General features: G+C 37.9%; 1 protein-coding gene across 2 annotated transcripts; it reads right to left on the bottom strand.

The window, feature by feature from the left end:
• Positions 1-671: 671 nt before the first annotated feature.
• Positions 672-21,971, bottom strand: SERPINB7 (serpin family B member 7; the record flags this gene model as incomplete). 2 transcript variants are annotated; one of them, XM_084252027.1, is made up of 8 exons in its annotated part: positions 21,933-21,971; positions 18,768-18,953; positions 16,875-16,925; positions 16,211-16,327; positions 6,869-6,986; positions 4,565-4,707; positions 2,850-2,996; positions 672-1,070 (listed from the first exon to the last, which is right to left on the bottom strand). In XM_084252027.1, the coding sequence occupies exons 2-8, from the start codon at positions 18,933-18,935 to the stop codon at positions 672-674; spliced, it is 1,143 nt and encodes a 380-aa protein (XP_084108153.1). In that variant the 5' UTR covers positions 18,936-18,953; positions 21,933-21,971. The 2 variants fall into 2 exon arrangements, with proteins under 2 accessions (XP_084108153.1, XP_084108152.1); XM_084252026.1 differs by lacking the exons at positions 16,875-16,925; positions 21,933-21,971 and having other exon boundaries at positions 18,768-19,211.
• Positions 21,972-23,018: the final 1,047 nt, after the last annotated feature.

Here is a 23,018-nt window from a genome sequence, read left to right as displayed (position 1 = left end):
TATCATGAATTGTTTTACCTGTTTTCTTCAATGTATTTTGTAGTTTCAGCTCTTTTATCCATGTCTTTAGTCCAATTTTGAGTTAATTTTTGTGTAAGGTGTAAGATGGTGTTTCATTTTTTGCATGTAATCGAATGCATATTTTTAGCATCCAGATTAGACCCTGGCTTTAAATAAGATGTGTTAAAGCAAATGCTAATGGTTTCTTAGGTCAGCAAGGGAGAATGATCCTTCACACTTATTTCCAGCAATTGGGTTTATTCCCTGGGGTTTACAAAGAAACTAGAATATCTATGATAAGTATAGAGTTTCAGGAATGAGCCCTAGGTCTGCTTCTACATTGCCATGACCTACAGTCCACCCTCTAATTCCCAGATGATGCTCAAATCTGTGTGCAAGAGTAGTGGCTATGGGGGAGAGGTAAGAATGAGCGGCGGTAGATAGACAATGAGATAAGAAATGGCAGATGGTGGTAGAAATGCTAAGAGCTGAGTTTGGGACAATCAACCAGGTGCCTGAAAAGAGTCAAGTCACCAAAATCACCTTCAAGCACTGTTAGAAGGAAGTAAATGCAAAGGAACCCTCCCTTGCTTCCAGAGGAACTCAGATCTGTCACTGGCAGTGTTTCCTTGATGTTGCAGGCATAGTTGTAATTGAAACCAATTGAATTTTCAAGGGCAGGAGACTTTGCCACTAAATAGGATGATGTCATCCTTCCTGATGAAAAATAGGAATGGGTGATCGGCTCTGAACACCGTGGACTCAGGGAGCTGCTTTTCCATGATGTTATTTCCTGTGGCAGCCGCGGCCTCTGTCCCCTCCTCTGTCACCTCTATGTAGGACTTGTGCATCAGCTTGGACAAATACAGACGACCTCCCGCAGCGATACCGGAGAGATCGGCTCTGGATTCATCAAAGATGTCTTTCAGCCCCAGGGCTTTTAAATGACGTTTGAGTTCATAATTCTTCTCTATCTTGAACTGAGGAAGGAAGACCTCCACATACTGAGGCCTCATTTTTTTTGGATTGGTCCAGTCCATCAGATTCCGGAAGTTCAGTTTGCTTTCGACCTGGAGGAATATGTAAAGGGCAATTTAGAGCCATATCATCAGCGATAAGCAGGGGGAGGAATTAGAGAATCAGCGCCTCAGAGGAAGAAAGGAGCTCAAGATTGTTTATATTAGTGTTTCCTGGCCATTTTCTCAACAGGAAAGGCTCAGTAAATGGTAGTGCTTCTCAGCTTGCAGGAGTAATCAATGCAACTCCAGCTTTCTGGGGCAAGGAGCCCAGAGCTCTAGCCTCCAGGATTGGGTGATCAGTATCTCTCAGCACAGTCACCCCCAATGCCTGGGAGCCGTCCCAGGAGGATGCTGCTACCTAATGCAAGAAAGAGCTGATGCTCAAGACAGTGGAAATAGCCCAGGGCCACTGTGAGGAAACTCAGTTACTCAGCTACAAGCCCATGTCTCTCTCCAGCACCCTCGCTGCCCCCAAATGATTCACATATCGAATTTACGGACTCTTAAATGCTGAGAATATGATCACATAATTATTCCAGGCTTACCACGAGGAGACTATTAATGACCATTGTTTACAAACCTTACATGTGGACATTTCTTCTTGAAGTCAGGCTCTCTGGAATCCTAAACATCTTTTCACAGCTATTTAACCGTACTTGTATTTTTTTCAAGGATCTGACTTTATATCATCAAGTTTAGTGTATTTTAACTTTTCTGTCTATGTCCAGTTTGTGGATATTTTGCAAAACTATCCAATTTTTTCCTCACTTAACCCACTGATTGGCCAACATTTTCATCTTTATTTAGTTATGTAGAATTAGGTGGATCTCTAGCTTTTAAAAAAATCTGATCTGTACGTTAGGACAATCTATTATAGAAAAAAAATTCAGGACATAAGCAGAAGAACAAACCTATCTTCTGAAATATATAAATATATTGTTTTATCTGAACAACTTATCTATTATTGCAGATTCTTTGAAGTTAAAATAATTTAAAGCTATAAAATCTGACGGTTACGCTTATCAACTTAATTTTTGACTTACTGAGTAACAATATTTCATGTTGCCACACTTTAGATTTACCAGTGCCAACTTCATGACAGCTTCCTGGCTGTCCATATCAAATCAGATCTCGTTAATCAAATGCAGAGCACGCGGTTTGACACACAGTGAGTGGCTCAATAAATATCCCTGTGGATTGGAAGCACACAGATGGGAGGCGAAATCCCCGCTGCTGAGACAGGATGCAGACTCAGGGGACCAAATTCACAAGGAGAAGAGGACGCAGGGCTGACAGGTGATTGGGACCTGAGCTACCACCATGATCTCTGTTTTGCCTGAGGGTGAGGCAGTGGGGGTGGGGGGGTTGCTGGCCTGTACTGGTCTGTAGCTCTTGCTACACCCCTCCAGGGTAACCCCTTAGCCTCTGCTTCTCCTGGAGGCTCAGCACAGAGTGAGACCATACATTGTAATGCTCAAAGACACAAAAAATGCCATTCGATTCCTGCTACCTGAAGTTTTTAGCTTATCACTCAATAATACACCAAAAAAGTGTTTTTCATAGCTAAGGGCAAGGAAAACTGAACTTCATGCCCTGGTCACTCCATAGTTGAGATTTCAGAAGGTCCCAACTTTAAAGCTAGTAAAATCTCAACAGCTAAAACCATGCCTGGCACTTTGTAGGTGCTCTAAATATTTGCTAAGTCAATGAATAAATGCACAAGTCTCTAGTATTCCAAATGACTTGAAATCTTCAAGTTGATGGATGAACACAGAATTAACAGTATCCTAAAAGCCTTTCCCAACAGCAAAAGTGACAGCAGCAGCTTACCTGGGAGAGCTCGTTCTCAGGCAGCATGATGTACATGCTAATGCCGCCGTGATACCTGAGTTCAAGGACCTGCATCGGTGGGTCATTAATGACCGACATGTTGAACTTCTGTTCTTGATGCATCATGGAGACTGCTTTCCCAGGACACTGAAAGTCAAGAAGTCAAGTCACACACACACATACACACATATATATATAAAGCACACCTCATTTCACTTATTAACCACGTGAAATAAGAATAGTGCTTCAATTTTTGCTCAGTTGCTCCTATAGAGATTTCCTTGACATGTTGCAAATAGTGGTTGTGCTGGGGCACATCTTAGTGCTAAAAGCACAGACTTTGAGTATAACTGAGTTTAAAACTCCCCAGCTGTGTGACATTGGGTAAGTGCCTCCACTTACTCCACAGTCATCTCTACTGCATGGGATTATTTTAAGAATTATGTGGATATATTCTAATATATCTAGCACTTGGAGCAGTGCCTTAGTGTTCTATCTGAAAATGTCCATATAACAAGTAATGAATAATTTTTAAATAGCATTAAAATTAAAATAAATGCTATAGGTTTTTTTCTTTCTCTCATCAGAAGTAAAAAAAAAAAAAAACAGACTAGATCATCAAAACCACACCATTTAAGAATGAGATCTTATAAAAACAAATTATTCCTCAAAATATTTGACACAGGGGAGATAGGCTGTTCTCCATGTAGGCTGCTGGGGGCTAGTCCCTATAACCAGGCTAGAGGTTGTCCTGGCCCCCATTCTACCCTACCATCGATGCCTTTCTTCCTCCAGAACATTACCATACCCTGCCTAGGTGGCCTTTCATTCCCCACCCCCTCACTCATTCATTGATATTTGATTGATTTTTATCAGCTCTCAGTACTCTGGTGTCTAAAGCTTATCATGCGGAAAAACTATTTGAATAATGCTATTTCCCACTTAAAAAATAAAACTCAGTTTAAAAGTTAATTCTGAATTTCCTTGCCTCAACATAAAAGGCTGAGTGATCGGAATTTCTGAAAAGTCTGATTTCTGAAAGGAATTTCAGAGATCAATTCATGGAATCATTCTATTGCACATGTGATTAGGGAGTCTACAGTGGTCAAGATGACACAGCTTCTAAGAGGTAAGGACCCCCACATGTTCTTTCTGGAGTCAAGATCTTTGACATTTCTATACTAAAATGATGATGTACAAATTGATCATAAATATTGTTGTTTCATGATGTCTGGTTAAGATGTTTTAAGTCAAATAGAATTAAATAAAGGAACAGATATAACCAACATTCAAGATGCATAACTTTATGAAATACAACTTTTCCCTTTATGAAAGGAAACATATTTTTGCTTTGACTCAGGAAAAAAATCATAGCTACTGGTATGCCCCACAATTAGAATCACAAAAACAAAAAGCTACATTTTCACATACAGGTTCCCAATTAAAATTCATAAACTGAATCCATACTTTGTTATTTTTCCCAATTTTGAATATATTTCAAGAATTATCAATTTACAGGACCTCCAGTTCTGTTCCATGACCTGCAGGAGCAGGAAAATTCAAAAATTTGTTTTATAAGCAAGTAACTGTATAGTGACTGTGCAGTAAGCCCTAGGAGAAATGAAATAAGAAATGGTGACTCCATTGTGAATACATATCCTCTGAAGAGGAATACTACTGGCAAAAAAAGTCCTAAATAAAATAGATTTCCATACCTTAGGAGATCTGAAACGGCAGTTGAGAGTATCGCGCTTGGTGAAGGCAGACTCCCACCTGCCTTTGAAGTAGACAGCATTCACCATCACCATCACAGCCGATGTGCTTATGCTACCTTCAGGGAAAATGTTCCTGATTTTTCCTTTGAAAAAGCAAATTGAGAAAAATACTTAACTAAAATTTTAGTGTATTGACTTGTTACTCGTTTGCTGATACTGTAACTTGTTCTGTGTAAACTCTGGGAGTGAAGCTTCACCCTTCAACACACGTATAAGCGTCACCTCCCCCCCAACCAAAGTTCTAGTGCCCCTCCTCTAGGCCCCTCTGCCCCCCTCCTCCCAGCCCTTCCCTTTCCCTCTGATAATCACATTTTTCACAATACTAGAGTTATTTTTGTTGTGATTTATTAGTTCATTTTTAATGCAAGTTTTAATGTTTATAAAGACCTATTAGATAATCATGAGGTTTTTCCTTGTAATAATTATTGTAATAATGATATTAGTAATAATCTTGAACAATTACTATGCCCAACACTTTCTAATTTCTTTATGTGCAATATTTTCTTTCTTCCTCACAAAATACTTGTGAGGTAAGCCCTATTGTTGTATCCATTTCCTATTTAGGAAACTGGGGCACAGACAGATTAAGTAATATGTACAAAGTCACACGACAGAAGAGTTATGGCAACAGGATTCCCACCCAGGAAGACAATTCCCAGGGCCTCTCCCTGCTTATAGGCACCAAACTGCCTTTACTGCATTGAGGAGGCCATTAACACAATATAATTTAACTCCATTCCATTGAAAGGGTTAATTACTTCATTCCATATGAATGAGATTTTTGCTGGATGCCAAGCACTGCGCTGGAAACTTGAATCATAACAATGAAAAACACAGTCCTTGCCACCCCTGGACTCACAGTTCAGCTCAGGGGAGGCAGCCACCAAGCACAGATGTAGTGCATCAGACAGGACAGGGACAGCCAACTAGACTGGCCACCTGATTGAGCTGATGCAAAGGTGGGGAATGGGCAGAACTTCCGGGAAGCTGAGACTATTCAAAGAGAAGGTATCTTGGATAACTGAGGCATAATTGGGGAAACCCCAACTCATTTCAATGTGTTAGGGAAAGCGAGGTTGGGAAGTTTGGAGGCAGAGGTCAACTAATGAAGAGTCTTGAATGTCTGGAAAGAATTTTGGATTGTCCTGAAGATGATCAAAAATGATTGCTCAGAATTCACTGCAAAGGAGAAAGTGCATGAGGAAAGTGAACCAGGTTTGCCAGCGTGGCTCAGGCAGTCTGTGGAGAATGGGGGGAAATAAGAACTGGGTGGGTTTGGTGGGATGTTAGCAGCATTTTGAAGTGTTTCCCATGAGTATTGAGAACATATGTTTGTAGACATGAGAATAATGATACAGATTTGCACAGAAAGGAAGAGAAATAATTGGTATTAGTATTAGTGATCTAATACCCTTAAGTGCTAAACACTAAATAGAATCCTACTCCATTATTAGGAAAGTAATTGTCTAGTTTCTCTTGATTAATAAATAGTGAAGTGTGTGCTTACTAATGATCATCTGCTGATATTATATAAATGAATGAACAAAAAAAAAGTTGAGACACTATTCTTATGCCAGAACTAAATATCTATGTTTAAGAATGCACATCACTTGTTTCATACTTTTGAGACAGAGTCAGATTCAGCAAAGGTATATTTCTCAGAGTATAAATCAAGCCTCAGTCTGAGGTAAAGGACTTACTAACTTTGGAATTTGCTGATTAACAAAACAATGAATACATTTCCCTATTGTTTAAGCAATGAAATGAAAATATATGTCATCGACAACAGGACATCATAATTTTAATGGGTTTTTTTAGTCAAGAAATTACAGTAAGACACTGGATTGATCATCAGGTTGGTGTGTTATGCTGTGTTCATTGAAAATAACATCCTACAGACCGCTCTTAGTCTTTGTTCACTAACTAGTCATTACTTCAACTTGTCACTAACTTACGAAATGTTCATAATAAAATCTATTTGTCTCACTGGATTGTTCCCAATTGAATGAGATCATGTAATAGACAAGATTTCTAAAAAGGATAAAGCATTCAAATTATAAGATTACCCAAAACCACACTGCAGACAAATACTAAAGCAATTTAAATAACAACAATCATTACTGTAGATTGGGAGAAGCTATTCTTTATATGAACAAAAGACTCCCAGCTTTAAGGTTCACAGCTGTCAGCATTCACATACAGTTGGTAAATTTTGTGGCAAAGTAAATAGGGGATTACACTCACCATGTGTTTCATCTTGTATCCATTTATTAATTTTATATCTGGTATCTTCTACATCATGTGTAAAGTCAATCCGTTCCACTTTGGCATGATATAATTTTTCCGCACACCCAATAAAGTTCTAAAAATATAAGTAGTACACATTCTGTGAGTAACATATTGTTCTTGTATTTATGAACTGGTACCAACTAAGCTTTATATATATATATATATATATATATATATATATATATACACACACACACACACGTGCGCGCACACACACGTATGTATATATATATTTGAACTTATCTGTTCATTTTCACTGCCTTACCCAAGGACTTATTCCTGCTTCAAATATAAAGAAATAAGGCTAGAAATATGGAAATAGGTTTGAAAGGGGGTGCTGGAGACTTGAAGTTTAACTTGCAGAGCAAGCACACTGCTTTAAGTTGATCAGAAATGGATTGGGGGAGGCTAATGGTTGTTACAGTCCACCCGTTTGCTTTACCATTGCTTTCTCACCATAAATACATTAGGCAGTCTCCTGTTTCCCTTGCTTGTGTCACTTCCCTCCTACTGAAAACCATCCAAGGCAACTTCTTGCATTTAAGTTAAAGTCCAAACCCCAAAGCTCTGCTGATGTCCTCATTCACCTCATTTCTAGCCACCTCCTTCATGTTCTGTTCGCTAACCAAACCAACTACTTGGTGCTCCTCAGAAGTACTATGTGTCCTCTCTCCTTTGGACAGCATTCTTCTACCTGGAATATCCCATTGTTCCCATGGTCAGCCTCCCTCATTATCTAACGCTAAGCACAGATGTCTCTCCTGACTGGAAGGCTTTCCCAGGTTCCTCCTATGTCCTCTAACAGTCCTTTCACCTTCATTTTCTTACTAGCTGTTATCATACTGCATCCTGCTTACTTTTGAGATTTTTCTGAACTCTTCACAAGCCACAACATTCAGGGAAATCTATATATGACTCGTATATTATTGTATTGCCAGCACATTGCCTTGTATATATTAGGTGCTCAGGAAATACTTGTTTTTCATAAAAAGAAATCATAGCTACTTAACTAAATCAGCACATCAGCAGTACAACAAATACACATATATATATTTTGAGGGGAATATCTTTATAATTTGTGAAATAACACCTAAATATTGTCAGAGGGTACCCTAATAAGTTTTAGAGGATTTTCAAACCATATGATTAGAATTAGATATTGACCCATTGTCTATCTACAGGATGGCATTACTTCCATAAGGATAGCTTTGTGTGTAATTTCCATGGATGAAATTTTCATCTCCTGATTAATTCATCCACCCGTCCATCCATCCACCCAACCATGAATCCATTCCAGCACGGTTACAAAGAGTAGTTTTAGAAACCAATCTCTGGCCCAGGGAAGTTCATGAATGTAGGATTCCCTCATTCCCAGAAAATAGTAAAACAGCTATGGGATGGGCTACTAATAGTATATATATATATATTTATATTTGTATTTATATTTATAAAATTTTTGTTCAGTTACTCTGTCTTATCAATCTCCTTCAAACACTGTTGTTTATGTCATTAAAAGGGGAAATGAAACCAAAATGACAAAGAGTAAAACTATTGAGGTAGATGGTTCGTATGTTTATGGGTCATTTAAATATTTTGCAAAATGCCATTCAAACTTTCTACTGGGCTGTTTGAATTTTTATATTATTTTGTAGGAGTTTTTGTATTTGGTTATCAATCTATTATTGCCTATATGTATTGGAAATATGTTGGTTTTTTTTTTAAAGATTTATTTATTTATACAAGCACTGGGTACAGTCAGAAGCGGGAGAGGGTAAGAGAATTCACCAGAGCCAGAGTAGGGAGCAGAACAGACAGACTGATGAAGTACGCTGCTGAGGGGAGCAGCGGGCGGCAGGAGAGGTCTGCGCACCATGTGGGACCCTCGCCCGGTGGTGGCGGGGGATCAAACCGGCGCTGCAGAGGCTGCGGGCAACTTCTCAACTCAGCGCTTAACCGCTGCGCCACCAGGGAGGCCCAGTATTGGAAATATGTTTTGCCTTAGAAGGCAAGTTGCAGCTTGCCTTATAACTCTTTATGGTGTCTTTTAATGAAAAATATTTTTAATTCTAATGCCATCTATGTGATCTGATTTATCCTTTTATTCATTAATGTAAGCTTGACATGTAACATAGTTTCAGGTGTACAGCATAATAATTATATATTTTAATATATTGCAAAATGATCATCACAAGTCTAGTTATCATCCTTTGCCCTCTATAATTAACATTTTTTTCTTTAAGATTTACAGTCTTAGCAACTTTTAAAAATGCAATACAATATTATTAACTATAAAATTAACATGCTTATATTGGATCGCCATAATTTATTTATTTTACAGCTGGAAATTTATACATCTTTACTCCATTACCCAAAGCTCCCCTCTCTCCTCCTCTCTGGCAAAAACCAATCTGTTCTTTGTGTCTTCAAGCTTGGTTTTGCTGTTATTATTTGTTTGCTTTTTTAGATTTCACAGATGAGAACACACATATTTGTCTTTCTCTGTCAGACTAATTTTACTCAGTATAATACCCTCAAGTTTCATTCATATTGTTACAAATAGCAAGATTTATTTGTTTTTTAAGATTTATTTATTAATGCATACAAGAGCTGGGGTATAGGCCAGAGGTGTGTGTGTTGGGGGGTAGGGTGAGAGGATTCACCAGAGACAGAGTGGGGAACAGAACAGGCAGACTGACTGAAATACTCTGCTGCAGGGAGCAGCGGGCAAGACAGGAGAGGTCTGCTGTGCCATGTGGGTAGCTCCCTGGCAGGGATCTATCTTGTGCTGCAGTGGCTGCAGATAGCTTCATAGTGCTGAGACTTAACCCCTTGGCCACCAGGGAGACCCCAAATGGCAAGATTTCACTCTCTTTAATAGCTGAGTATTCTTCCATTGTATGTGTTTATGTGTGTAAAAGTTGTTGAAAATTTGAGTTATATGGATTCTTTATTTTGAATATTAAATCCCTTGTCAGATGTATGATTTGCAAATATTCTCCCATTCAGTAGGTTGCCTTTTCATTTTGTTGATTTCCTCTGATGTGCAGATGCTTTTTACTCTATATAGCCACATTTATTCATTTTTTGCTTTTTATGCTTTTGGAGTCAGATCCAAGAAATCATCACTAAGACCCATGTGAAGGAGTATACCACTTCTGATTTCTTCTAGGAGTTTTATGATTTCAAGACTTACATTCCAACCTTATTTCATTTTGAATGAATTTTGAATGTGCGATGTAAGATAGTGGTCTAGTTTCATTCCTTTGCATGTGACTGTCCAGTTTGCCTAACATCATTCATTGTATGTATTGTCCTTTCTCTGTTGTATGTTCTTTCTTCCTTTGTCATAAATTAAATGACTATGTATGTATAAGTTTGTTTCTGTGTTTTTCATTTGCTTCATTGATCTTTGTGTCTGTTTTTGTGCTAATGTTATACTGTTTTTGATTGCTGTAGATTTATAACATAATTTGAAATCAGCGTGTGTGATACCTCTGATTGTTCTTCTTTCTCAAGACTACTTTGGCTATTCAGGCTCTTTCGTAGTTCCATACAAGTTTTAGGACTGCTTGTTCATTTCCGTGAAAATATTGTTATTGGAATTTTAATGGGGATGGCATTGAATCTGTATATTGCTTTAGGTAAAATGGACACTCACAATATTCTCCCAATCTACTGCACAGATTATTTTTCCATACATTGTGTTGTCCTCAATTTCTTTCAATATTATTTTATAGTTTTCAGTTTAAGGATCCTTTACCTTCTTGGTTAAATTTACTCTTAGATTGTTTATTTAGTTAGTTAGTTAGTTAGTTAGTTAGTGCCATTGTTAATGGATTGTTCTCTTAACTTATTTTCTAATAGTTCATTTTCAGTGTACAGAAACACATGATTTATATCTTAAGACTAGTGCTTTATACATTATAAAACAGAAAAATTTATCTAAGATTATAAGGATAACAATCTATATTTATCTTCTAAAACTTTGTTTTACCATTCAGAATTTGTATTCATGATCCACTTGTAATTTACTTTTTTTGTAATAAAATAGGCATCAATCTGCATTTTTAAATATGTCTAGCTAGTTGAACCAATGTCATTTGTTATACACAATCATTTTCTCATAAGTCAAGTGTTCCTATGTGTGAGTCTGCTTGAGAACTATACATGTCCTGATAGTCTATTGTCAATCTCTGAAAAAATACCCACAAATTTTAATTATTTTTGTTTTTAAAGCCTTGATTTTCAGTAATATGTCCTCCAAATTTTGTCCTTTTCTTTGTAGTTGTCTTGACTTTTCTTTATTCTTTGCAATTCTGTGTAAATTTTAAAATTATCTTGTCAATTTCTTCAAAATTATTAGCCGCTAAATCTAAAAATAAATATGGGAATAATAGACATTTTTATAACATTGAGTGTACTACCCAGAAACATGATGTATCCTTTCTTTTTAAAGTCTGATTTCTCTTAGCAATGTTTTTCATTTTGTGTATATCTATCGTTACATTTATTCCTTGGTATTAGATGTTTTATAATTCTCCTGTAGATAGTATAGATAAGATAATTTCAATTTTCTAATTTTCATTAGTACATGGAAATATAAATGGATTATTTATATTAACCTTGCAAACTTCACTATTATATCTAATTATAAAATCCTTCAGATTTTCTATATGTATAAGTGTTATCTGTGAAAAATGAGTTTCTTTCCCAATCCAAAAATATTTTACTTCTTTTTTTTTCCTATCTGTGACCCTAGCTCAGTGTTTTATTCTTTATGACCTCCAGTGTAATATTTACAGAAAATGTCCTCTTTTTGCTCCTAGTGTCAAGGGGAAAACATTTGATATTTTACCAAGAATATTTTATGTAGAATATAATTTTTCTAGATTGTAAAAGTTTTATTTTCTGCACCTATTGAATTGATATTGAGTTATTTCTCCATTAATCTCACAATATAGTGAATTGCATCTATTGGTTTTTAAATGTTAAATCAACATTGAGTTACTTAGTCATCCCACCATATATTGTACACTTCTTTATACATGATCAGTGTGCAGGAAATGGTTATTGAATATTGAATTAAAGGGGTACATTAGTGGCACTTTAAATTTAACTGCCAAGACATTATTATGTCTAATTTCCATTTTCCAAAAATATGTTCATTCAAGATTCAATGATAAATATTAAATGATAAGAATTTAGATCCATATTGACTGTGTAACACAATTCTCTCATTTTTCAATGAGGAAACTGAAATCTAGACAGATCAACTGATTATTGAAAGACACAGAACTAACTATGAAAAGAGACAGGACTCAGGTCTTCTGACTCATAGCCTGCCATGCTTTTCATTATACCTGAATGCTAATAAAAAATGAACATGTGATCCAGTGCTTGTGAGAAGCTCTTTGATTGATACGGCATGTGGTACAGCAGGGTTTAAAGCTGGGAACTACAACCTTCAAGAAACTTTAATCTCTGTGGGTTGTTATTGTCCCTTCCCATCACATGTCTAGGACCATCGGGAAGCTGGTAACACTTCACTTCACTGTCTCCTGCATTGATGCTGTCAGATGCTTGAGTTAATGACTGTTCTTTGTGTAATTATAATGTGAGGGGGCCCACTGAATTACCCCATCTTGTGGTCAAGAAAAATGTTTTTTTTTTTTTTAATTAAAGTAAATAGTTTTCACTAGTCAGAGCCCCATCATTATATCATGATGCTTGGGCTATGTTACTCATTTTTCACTTTTTATAAATTTTTATTAAGGTTACATTGGTTTATAACACTATATAAATTGAAGCTTACAGTATTAGACATCTGTATACACTACATCATGAGTACCACTAGAAACTAGACTAGAAAATGTCTAGTTTCCACCTATCACCACTCAGCCAATCTCTTTCACCCATTTCACCCTCCCTCCAACCCCTTTCTCCTCTGGTAACCACCATTCTGTTCCTATATCTAATAACTTGTTTACATTTTATTTTGTTTATGTGTTTGCTTAGTTTAGTATGAATTAAATCATAGGTATTTCTCCATCTGATGTATTTCACTTAGTTTAATACATTCAAGGTAAATCCATTTGTCACAACCTGAAAGCACTTCTCAAAAAAAAATTACTGAACAAGAAAGGTAAAGAGTAACTTCACAGCAAAGAAATTTAATTAAGTCATCAAAGATAGCATTACCACCAGTAGGATAAATCAATATACTTACAGGATTTGATAAGGATAATGTAATGGATATAGCACTATGCCTGTGATGTTTTTATCAAATTGATGGAGTTGCTAGTTAATGTTATGGTGATAATCATGTAGCAATAGATATGGTGATCAAATCAACACATTATATACCTTAAATTTCTACAATACTATATTTCAATTATATCTCAATATAACTACAAAAACTGTAACTCTAATCACAAAGAGACATGGAAAGCCACACCGAAGGACAGTCTAAAACTGGATCCTGCAAATAATCATCAAAAAGGTCAAACTGGTGCAACCACTATGGAGAGCTGTGTGGAGGTTTCTGGACCTACTAAACATAGAGCTTCCATAGGATCCAGCAATTCCACTCCTGGGGATTTACCCAAAGGACACAGAAACATCAATTCCAAAGAGCACCTGCACCCCTATGTTTATAGCAGCACTATTTACAATAGCTAAGCTTTGGAAACAGCCCAAATGCCCAAAAATAGATGACTGGATCAAGAAGATGTGGTACATATATACCATGGAATATTACTCAGCATTCAAAAAAGATAAACACATGCAATTTGCAGCAACATGGATGGCGCTGGAAGGGATCATGCTCAGCGAAATAAGCCAAAAAGAAAAAGAAAAATACCGGATGGTCTCACTCATAGCAGGAATCTAGAAAACTTAAATAAGGGACCAGGAAAATGAATAACTATAAGAAAGTGAAAATCAAAATCAACAAAAATCTATGAACCAGAGACACTTTTGGGGGAGTGGGTGGAGGGAGGGGAGGGATTGGGGTCAAAATGGGGGGGTTGAAATTGTATGGGGAATATAAAAATAAAATTTATTATTAAAAAATAGGTCAAGATCATGAAAATCAAGGAAAGGCTAAGAAGCTATTCCAAATTGAAGAAGACTAATGTGACATAACAACAAAATATAATGCATGATTCTGAACTAAATCCTTCTGTTATAAGGAGCGAGGTAAGGATGATGATGAAACTCAAATGGGTCTAGTGATTAGCTGGTGGTAATGTAACAATGCCAATTTCCTGATTTACATGGTAGTGTCGTGGTTATATAGCAGAATTTCATTGTAAAATTACACTGGAATATTCAAATGTGATAAGACATCTCAAATAATTTAGGAGAAAAACATTTCTTCTATAGTACTTGCATTTGAGTTAATTTTTTGTGTGTGATGTTCCTTTTTTCATTTTGATGCCCAGCACAACAGCTGAGGGAATTCATGCCACTGATCAAGAGACTGAATGACCCAATGCAGTAAAAGAACAGGACAGGTGGGGATAAAATAAGGAGGGAAAGAGAACCATGGGATAATGTGACCACAAAATGGGAAATTAGAGTTGTAGATTTCAGAAGTGGAATCGTTTGGGTGTTGATGAGTTTCCGGGCATGACTTGGGCATCAGTTACAATTATGGGGTAGAGAGAGGTCAGGAAGCAGAGTCATCCTCAGAGTCACTGAAGTGACCCAAATGGGCACAGAACTGGAGTATGAAACAACACTACAGAACTCTGTCCCCACTGCATATTTAGCATGATTGAGGGAGGTGGGAGAACAAGGAATCAGAGACGGAAGTTGCATCTTCTGTAATACTACAGTTTTTGTAAAGATAATTTATACACAATTATTATTGTTGTTTTCATGAATTCTAGTAGATGAATCCCTAGTCAATGATGATTTTAAAAGAATGATATAAAAACAAAATGTAAAATGTCTGGAGCTGATCTATCTTTGTACTGGGTTGACTAAAATTTGATGATTATTATGTTTTTTATCAAGTAGTTTTTAGAAAAACTGTGTTTGTAAATGTTTGGGAGTTGAATGGGCATTGTCCCTATATTCCATTTTCTTGCTCAGATCTCACATTCCCTGTGCTTCTGGGTGCATTGCTCTGAGTGCCAGAAAAAGGACCATGGAGATGTGCTGTACAATGTAGTATCCTCAACATATCAACTTCCATCCATGAAAGCTGGCTGTCCCTCCGGGACATATCAGTGTGCTTGGGAATAGAGATGCAAAATGTGGCACCGATCACCAAGGGAACCCCAAATAAACATTGTGTAGGATTTTCTGGGGAAGATTTAAAAATACAAAGTGGCCTAATGCTTCATAATTGACAGGCTGCCAAGGGATTTGGGAGTGGTGCTGGAGGGGCAAAGAATTTGAGTGGGTGATAGAGCAAGCAGTGGTGGCTGGGTGGAACACAGAGAGCTGGCAAATATGTAAGTGAAGATTAAACCAGAGAGATACCACTGAGGCAGAGATTTACAGTTTTCTGAGCAATGGAGAAGTAAAGCGAGCTCAAACATGGCCTCTACATCTGCTTGGATAGAACTAACCAGCTCCTGGTTGTCCAGGCAGATAAAGCACATTCACTCCCAAGAGCATTGCCACAGGTAGCAAGCACTCTGGGGCTCACTGGTCTCTGGGTGAGCAGGACACTATGATCAAAGAACTGATAACACAAACAACGTACAATAACACTAAAATTAAACTGCTAACCTCAAAGGAACCCATCCCCCACCTCAGTGTCAAGTCTGAACTGCTCTTCTGCCAACGGTCGGGTCTCCACTTACAAAACTCCTTTTATGAGGGAGTTTGCTGAAAAGTCAGTAGCTCCTGGAAGGAGCGATACATGGGCATGGCTGAGGCAAAAGGCAGTGAGGAGAGAGATCTTGGCATTGGAGATGCAAAACTACCCGAGTAGACCCAAAGCTCAGAGGATTTCTCCTCTGTTGCCCCAGGACAGCCTTCACTAGTGCCTGCTCCCCTCCCAACTACAGCTCCATGTCTCTAGCCACAGACAAGTTCTCTTCTGTCTTGGAGTCTGTCAGTCCCCTGGCCCTGAACGTGTGGCTCACACAGGTGAAGTAAAGAATACTTTGGATAAAACAGGGTGATGACAGTTTGAAGACTCCCGGGAGCATAACTAGTAGTGACAAGAAAAAAATCTGTTTGCTGACTAAGTAGAAAAGTGCGAACCCATATCCAGAGCATGAGTTGACCGAGACTCAGGCCCAGGACAGAGTCGCTTCTAGCACAGGAGGCCGCGCTTACCTTGTGAATGTCAAACACTTTTTCTGCAAAAAGACCATTGGCAATGCTGAGCTCATAATCCTTGTGGGAGGAGTTTATATCGGAGAGAACTCTTTTCAGTTGCGATTGGAGTCCTGACTGTTATTTAAAAGATTATAAAAATTTATTCTTGGTATATAAAGATACGCATACTCTTGTCTACATATGAAAAAAAACAACAAATATACCATAAAAGAATTGAAAAATAACAACCTTATAAAAGTAACAACACTGCATGCCCCTACCACGCCTTCTCCCAATCAGAATAGTATCTGAGATCAAAGTTAATTAAAGGATTTACTAAAATAATCTCCAAATAAAATTAACAGAAGATAATGAATTCATTTAGTATGTGTGCTAAATAAATTTCACCAAAGTTGGCTGTGATTAGCAAAGAATAAAAGCAGACACATCGTTCCATGCTAACTTATCAATTCTAGCCAACACACAAGTAAAATATTGTTAAATAAATAGCTAACAAGTAAATTATCAAACCTTGTGTTTGAAATATTCACACTATGGAAATCCAAATGAGATCAAATGTGTTCCTTTGATTTCAAAAGGGCAAAATGAGCTATGCCAGTAAGACAGTAATTTTTCCAAAGTCAGTCTGTCTTTTTGCTCTACGAGAACAGACAGTCTTTACCTGAGTGTCAGAGGAGTTTCCGCGCCCGGGAATGGTGCTGAAATGCAGCATCTGCGAGCAAAGGACAAAACAGCAGTGAGCACAACAAGCAGGAACCTGGAGAATCAAACAAGGGGCTGAGACTTCATAGTCAGTGGTGATGTGTGTGTTGTTACACGGGGCAGGGAGGCAGTGTGCAGGTCAGGGAGGCGGTGTGCAGGGCAGGAAGGTAGTGTACCAGGCAGGGAGGCAGTGCGCAGAGCAGGGATGCAGTGTGCAGGTCAGGGAGGCTGTGTGCACCTGCCTGGACCTGGTTAAAACACAGAGGTTTCGTGGGGGGAAGTAGCATAAACCAGTGTCTCATAATTCATTGGCCACAAAGTGAAATGTGTTTCATTATTTGCATCTGATCATTCTGGAGGAGAAATTTCATAATTACTTATTGATGAAGGCTGGGCAAGAATACAAAAGAGCAAAATAACAAATGAAAACTTTGTCCAATCAAGTGGGAGCAAAGATCAGGGCTAATTACATAGGCACCAAAACAAAATGGAGAAGTAGCTATTGACTATCTGGAAAGATCTAAATATAAGCTAAATTTGTACTTGAGGGAGAGGTTAGGATCCAGCAATTGTTTGAAATTAAGTGATTTTAGGTTTTACCTTTCCCAGTGTGATTCTCAAAAGCTGGTGACTTTACAAATTGCTGCTATGCCCAAGACATTTTTACAAGTTTTCTATCACACTTTATCTGAATTTCCTCAAGCGCTATGTCTGTAGGCTCTGCAGTGGTTGCTCTCGCAGGGAGTGATGAAGCATAGCACACACGACAGTCACTTCCAAAACTCCTGCACTCCCTCTGAGGAGATGGACCCTGCGCGGGGCAGCCAGGGACCACCCACTCACTTACATTCCTCCAGCCAATGGTATGAATGAGCTAAACAACTCCCAGGTGATGTGGGTTTGTTCTACTGACTGTGACTTCAAGACTCTCATTGGTTGGAATTTTGCAAAAAGACAGGCCGTCTATGCTATTTCGGGACTACATTGCTCATGAGCAGTGACACAGGGTGAGGAAATTTTGTCTGGAAATGCAATTACTGGGCAAGTCTGTTTTCTGTGCCTCTGTTTGGGTTTTCAACTTCAAGGCTTCAGGCCTTCACACCTAAGCCTGGCTGAGGATTCTTTGTGCAAATATGAAGGCAGCACACTTCATTCCTCTCTCTAATCACACTGTCAGTATCTGTTGCTAAATCTATGGCTAATTCCTAAGAGAAGGGATGGAAACCTTGACCATTTCACTTCCCTGCAAGCCTGGCTTGGCTGGTGCCAATACAGTGAGTTAATAAGCACTTCCTAAAGGTGCCAGTGGTGACAATGATCAGCTTTCAGGTGGGCTTCTATCCCCTGGGCTGTACTATCACCTATCATCTGCACCCAGGTCACTGGTACTTAAACTAGGATTTCACGGGTATCTTTTTTCTGGTGCTTCCTTCCCCTCCATATTTACTCAGGCAGTGGACCTCAAACGTCAGTTTGCATATAGTGGCAAGTTCATTAAACACAAATGTCTGGGCCCCATCTGCATAGTGTTGGAGCCGGTGGGTCTGGGGTGGAGCACAAGTATCTGCAATTCTAACAAGTTCTCCGGGTGACACTGATGCTCCTGAGCTGGAAAATGTGTACTATGGACAAGAATCAAAGCTGCAGTCCAGACTCCTGCAGTCTCGCAGCTCAAAGAAGACCTATAAGCTTCAAAAGCAAGTGACCCTTGGTCACACAGCTGGAGCAATTCATTGCGATGGCTGTTTTGCGTGTGTGTGGCCACTCTGCCATCAATATGCTCTTGGAAAAGAACAAGTCTGCCCTGAGGATGATGGTGGAAGCTGTGGGAAGCATCACAACTGAGACTGACCTTATCAAGCTGAGCGGCACAGTCGCCCCGCGCGCCCAGACGGATCATGGCCAGGGCGGTGAAGATGCTCAGCGAGGAGAAGAACACGTTGCCGGTGCCTTGGTTGTTGTCCATCTCCCTGAACAAGTTGAAGCAAAACTCTGCATTTGCTGCAGCAAGGGAGGCCATTGTGAAATGGAGCTCAGCCTGGAGGGCGAGAAAGCAAGGTGAGTTGCGAGGACATGCTCTGCAAATACTACGTTTTCTGTATTTGTTTATCTTTTGATTTGAAGTTTCCTTTCTTCAGCCTTGGACAGAGCATTGAATATGTAGAACTAAAACGAGAAGTTCCTTGGGCCCACGATCCTCGTTCCCAATACCCTAAAACTCTCTTGCATCAATATCACAATATACTTTGTTTTTGTTTTTTTTTTTTTTGCATGAATGTGCTTTATGTTTCGTGTTTCCATGTGCTGGTGCTCATACCCGAGACAGAGTCCCCTGACTCTTGATACGGCATTTCTGTCCTCACTGGCCTTGGGAGCTCTTTTTTCAGTTCCTCAGTGAACATATTGGTGTGTCTGGCTACCATTTTTCTCTACCATCACTTTCACATAGACGTCCTACACTATTACTATGTACTATTCCTGTGTCACTATTACCGCTTCTCAAATAGCCCCAGACTTGTAAGTTGAAACAGAGCAAAAGTACTGTTTCCAGGAAGTAAATATAACATTAGACAATCTACTCAAAGAGCTATCATCCTTGCTTTCTCAACCATCTGCAATTTAAGAATAAAGTTTTTTTAATGAATCTCCTTAATTTCAGGAAGATAGTGTAGGCTAGGTTTTCTCCAGTTTTCAAGAATTCATGTTGATTGCTAAAAATCATAGAAAATGAAATTATTGTCATTCTTAGAAAAGTAACTTCAAAAGCAAAATTATCATAATCCTCTCCAAATACTTACAATGAAAATTATAGTTCACGGAGGATTGTGAAGGATCTAAATATACTGACATAATGAGTGCTAGACTCTTTCAAATAAGACCCAAAAGATTTTAAGTGACCTTGTATTGAAGACCCAGCTGCCGAGTCCAGTGTGGCATGACTTAAATACCATATATAATACATAGCATTATGTCCCCAAACTCAAAACATGCTTTCCAGAACATTTTTCCTCGGTCAAGTCTCAACTTTTCTGTTACTTTATAAATTGATGTCTTGCTCTCTTTCCCCTCTCGGGGGAAACACTTTCATATTTTTAAAAGTCATTCTTTAAATCACTTTCAAAACAATAATCACATTTTTTGTGTTCTCATTTTTTAATCATCCTGGTGACTTACACAAAACTATCAATGTACTGAAAAGAAGAAAAGGAATTTGCTCTGCAAATAGGCCGTTGAGTATGTATTTTTATAGTTTAGGTGAATTCTGTGGCACAGAAGCCATATTAGATAATGATTACAGAGAAACATGAGCCAAGCTTTTCCTAGAACAATATAAATTCTCAAGTGATGACTTTTAAAATGATAAATGGCTCTAAATGGCACTAGATGATAGATCCGTAAGTGTTCTTGTACAGGCGTGTTCATGCGCTTTGAAAATAAATACGAAGCAGTATTTTCCACTTCACATATTACGTTTATTATCTTTTTCTAGGCAGGTGTCCTGATGAATCCAGAAATGAACACAAGATCCTTTCCTTCTCCTCTGATAGAAAGTCTAAACCCCACTGGCAAATAGACAAAATATTTACGGTTGAATGTCTTATTTTATATGCCAAAATTACATCAGCCAACACATGAATAAATGGAAACACAGTATCAAATCTGTGCTATTCTTTTCTCTTATAATTAATTTTCACAGTAACTTTTTCAAGAAAATAAACACCACCAAAAAAAAAAAAAAAAAACCTAAAATTCAACAAATACAAGCACCCCGTGATCTGGGTCTTAGTTAAATAAAAAGGAAACGAAAAGGAAAATAAATGATGTTAAGCTCCAGAAAGCATGGTAGGATGCCATTGTCCAAACAGAGCAATGAAGGAAAATTCTTTTCAAATCATAAAAGAACTTGGCTTTAACTTTTTATTTCAATAAAAATATACCATATTCATATGTGTAATATTTTATTTAATATAGAAATAAGTAACACATTTATCATTTTCAAGTTAACACAAAGGACACCCTGTTGACAACTATTCATGAATGTTTTTAAATCCCAAACATCAAGACTTGAGCATCTAAAATTCCACAGAAGACTAAGCCTGTATGCTAACTTATGATATCTATGAACTTGAGGATTTTTTTATTATCCCTTCCTTCAAAACAAAAAAATAGACATGTTCTTCCTAAAGTCATGTAAGTCTAATCAAAAGAAAGAAGAATAATTTTAAAATAAAACATAATGAAAAGGAGGGACAAAACACATTAGAATGTGCTTATTATCATACTATTTCATGTGTCTAAACTTTCCGTACCTAATAAATAATGTGCTTTAAATATATGATCAAAATATTATCTAGTCTTAAAATAATTTTATCTCTGCAAGGAAAGAGAATCACATTTCATGGTACATTATTGAAAAAAATCTCTGGTATTATATATAATACAGATATGAATAAAAATATACCTGTGGGGGAAGGAATAACTACTGTTGAGCATTCTTAATTTTTATTCTTAACGCATAAGTCAAATGTAATACTATAAATAGTTACTCCTCTACAGAAATATTTTCAAATCTTCTAAAAACATGGTTCTTGATTTTGATAAATTCCCTAATCACTTAAGTACCTAGTTATGTAATTAAAAGGGTAAAATTCAAATCGCAAAAATCAGCATATTCCAATTACTAATGCCTTAAATAAGAGCACTGGAAATATAAAAATCCAGATTTGAACATCATTCCCCAAAGGCTGTTTAAATCACTTTCGAGAGGGCACAGGAAATGTCCAGGTCTGCCGCCTGCTCGGAGGGAAATGCTTTTCTCCCCAGGACACCCCATCAAGTCAGCCATAGACCAGAGGACAGAGCTGCTAAGAACAGGACTAACAACAATTCACACAGCCTCTGATGAGTTCAGACTCTCAGGTACAAAGAAACTGTCATGATTCATTCATTTCTCCCTCTTTCTCTCTCTCATCAGTGTCTGGCCAAACTTTAAGTTGTGGACTTTGGAAATATTTACCTTACTATCTTCATAGAGGAAGTTAGCAGCTGGCTGGGTGAGTCTGAAAGAGTTCATTGCATTACTCTGAAATATAAAGCCTCTGACTCAGACACTCCCTCTTTCCTTTTGTGATGACCAGGGTAGTTTTAAATAATGTCATTAAATGGAATTACATTCAGGTCCTTTAGAGAGGAAATTAAAAGAAATGTGTAGGGATTAGCTACAGATCCAATTCAAAGTTGTCCACATAGAAATTCTTGAATGAAGCAAATTGTAGATTAACATTTTATTTAATTTGATAGTAACATCCATCCATAGAATCTTTACTCATGGAAAGATAGACTTTTAAGATTCAGTCACTGGCCTTTGTCATCATTGTTTGTTGGATTCATCCTTCTCCTCCACATCCAGGATGAACTAAAGAACAGAACCTCAGCTGCCAGGACTTGTAGTCCAGATGCAGACATTTAACCATCACCGAGGAGTAGCCCTGCAAACTGGAGATGGGAAGAAAGCTGCGATGGTGAGCAGGCTGCGCAGGAAGTTCTACCCTGGCTCAGAACTTGCAGATTATTGTACTGGAGGGTCTAGACAGCGATTCTCTCATCAAGAAGCAGGTAGGATTTCGGTTCACATAATGTTTCTGACTTTACCTTCTACATTATCATCACAGACTTTTGACCCCTGCCTTCATTTTAAGCACATGCTTTCATGTTAAATGGGTTTTCCTGCCTCTTGAAGTTCTCTAAGGGAAATATCCTGTGAGGTGCACAGATGTGTTTAAATATATTGAACACAGGGAGCATGATCTGCCTCCATCACAAGGAGTACACATTATGATAGAAACACCAAACACTGAACAAACAATAAAAAGCGAGGGAAAAAAGGTAACTCCGGAGAAAACCAAGATTACACAGTGAAATGTACACCAGAATCAGACTTCCTTTTACAGCCCATTTGTGGATAATATGTTCTTGGTTGTAATGATTTAAATATTGAATATTGAGCTGAACAAGACTCATGATGGATCTCTAATGGGACATTAGGACCAGGTGGGGAGTGAGGAACAAGGTATTCAAGAGACACCGCATTCTTCCATGAAGG

Source organism: Talpa europaea, assembly GCF_964194135.1.
Source record: "Talpa europaea genome assembly, chromosome: 13".
Classification (NCBI taxonomy): Eukaryota; Metazoa; Chordata; class Mammalia; order Eulipotyphla; family Talpidae; genus Talpa; species Talpa europaea.
This window is presented reverse-complemented; position numbering and strand designations above follow the sequence as displayed.